We start from the raw sequence: 837 nt of genomic DNA, 5'->3' as shown, positions 1-837 counted from the left end.
AAAAAATACTATTTAGAGAGAACACTCTTTAAATTTCAACCAAGAATGTAAATATAGACATTGTAAAAAGTGACTCTTGGGATAGATTGTATGTCCTCTAACAAATTAGATGCCCAATGGGTTGCTTTATTTTATACTGTAGAATCTTTTGCACAAAAAGGAGGAGAAGGAGGAACAAATTAACACTGGGAAACCCCTTACCCTCTCCTGCAACCCTCTCCAGATAATAACTGCATGTTTAAAATCATGTTGTACAGATTAATGACCTTTGTTTCAGACGAGAGGGCTTTTCCTGAGCATAATCTTTGTGGTTATTAAACTCTGGCCTTGTAGCTTCTTTGTCAACACGATCGGGCACCAGATGGCCATGAGCTGTTTTCATAAGAACTTCAAAATCAGAATCTGCATCATAGTCCTCCAAATCATTCTTTGGTCCAAAGAGGCCAGCACCAGGGAGCCCTCCAGCCACACTCTTGGAGAAGACCTCTGCGCACTCGATCGGCATGCTCAGACGATAAAACATGATATCAGTGCTGCTGTTCTGAGAACCAAAAGACTTCTGCGTGATCTTTAAACATGGGGAACTGTCTATGGTCCCGTCTATTCTGGTCACCTAGCAAATGAAGAAGCAGTAGTTCACATTCTTATCACCACTATCAATCTCCTGATTCTAAAAATCACTAATGCACATCATGTTTTCAGAATCCCAAACACAGCCCACACATGGCATCATTTTGTAAGAAATGATTAAACATAGAGTATTGCATTATGTATATATTCATAGAGTTCTGCTTCTAACTCTAAAGATGGTTTGGGAAATTCATGTTACAACTGTAC

General features: G+C 39.3%; 1 protein-coding gene across 2 annotated transcripts in view; it reads right to left on the bottom strand.

Annotated features, from left to right (window-relative positions):
• Positions 1-609, bottom strand: part of RYR2 (ryanodine receptor 2 (cardiac)) — a 204,261-nt gene extending 203,652 nt beyond the window's left edge. For both annotated transcript variants that reach the window (XM_008569233.1, XM_008569234.1), the window contains exon 1: positions 267-609. In XM_008569233.1, the coding sequence (XP_008567455.1) occupies positions 267-523 (257 nt within the window). In that variant the 5' untranslated portion in view covers positions 524-609. The remainder of the gene's footprint in view (positions 1-266) is intronic.
• Positions 610-837: the final 228 nt, after the last annotated feature.

Source organism: Galeopterus variegatus, unplaced genomic scaffold (assembly GCF_000696425.1).
Source record: "Galeopterus variegatus unplaced genomic scaffold, G_variegatus-3.0.2 Scaffold482, whole genome shotgun sequence".
NCBI lineage: Eukaryota > Metazoa > Chordata > Mammalia > Dermoptera > Cynocephalidae > Galeopterus > Galeopterus variegatus.
This window is presented reverse-complemented; position numbering and strand designations above follow the sequence as displayed.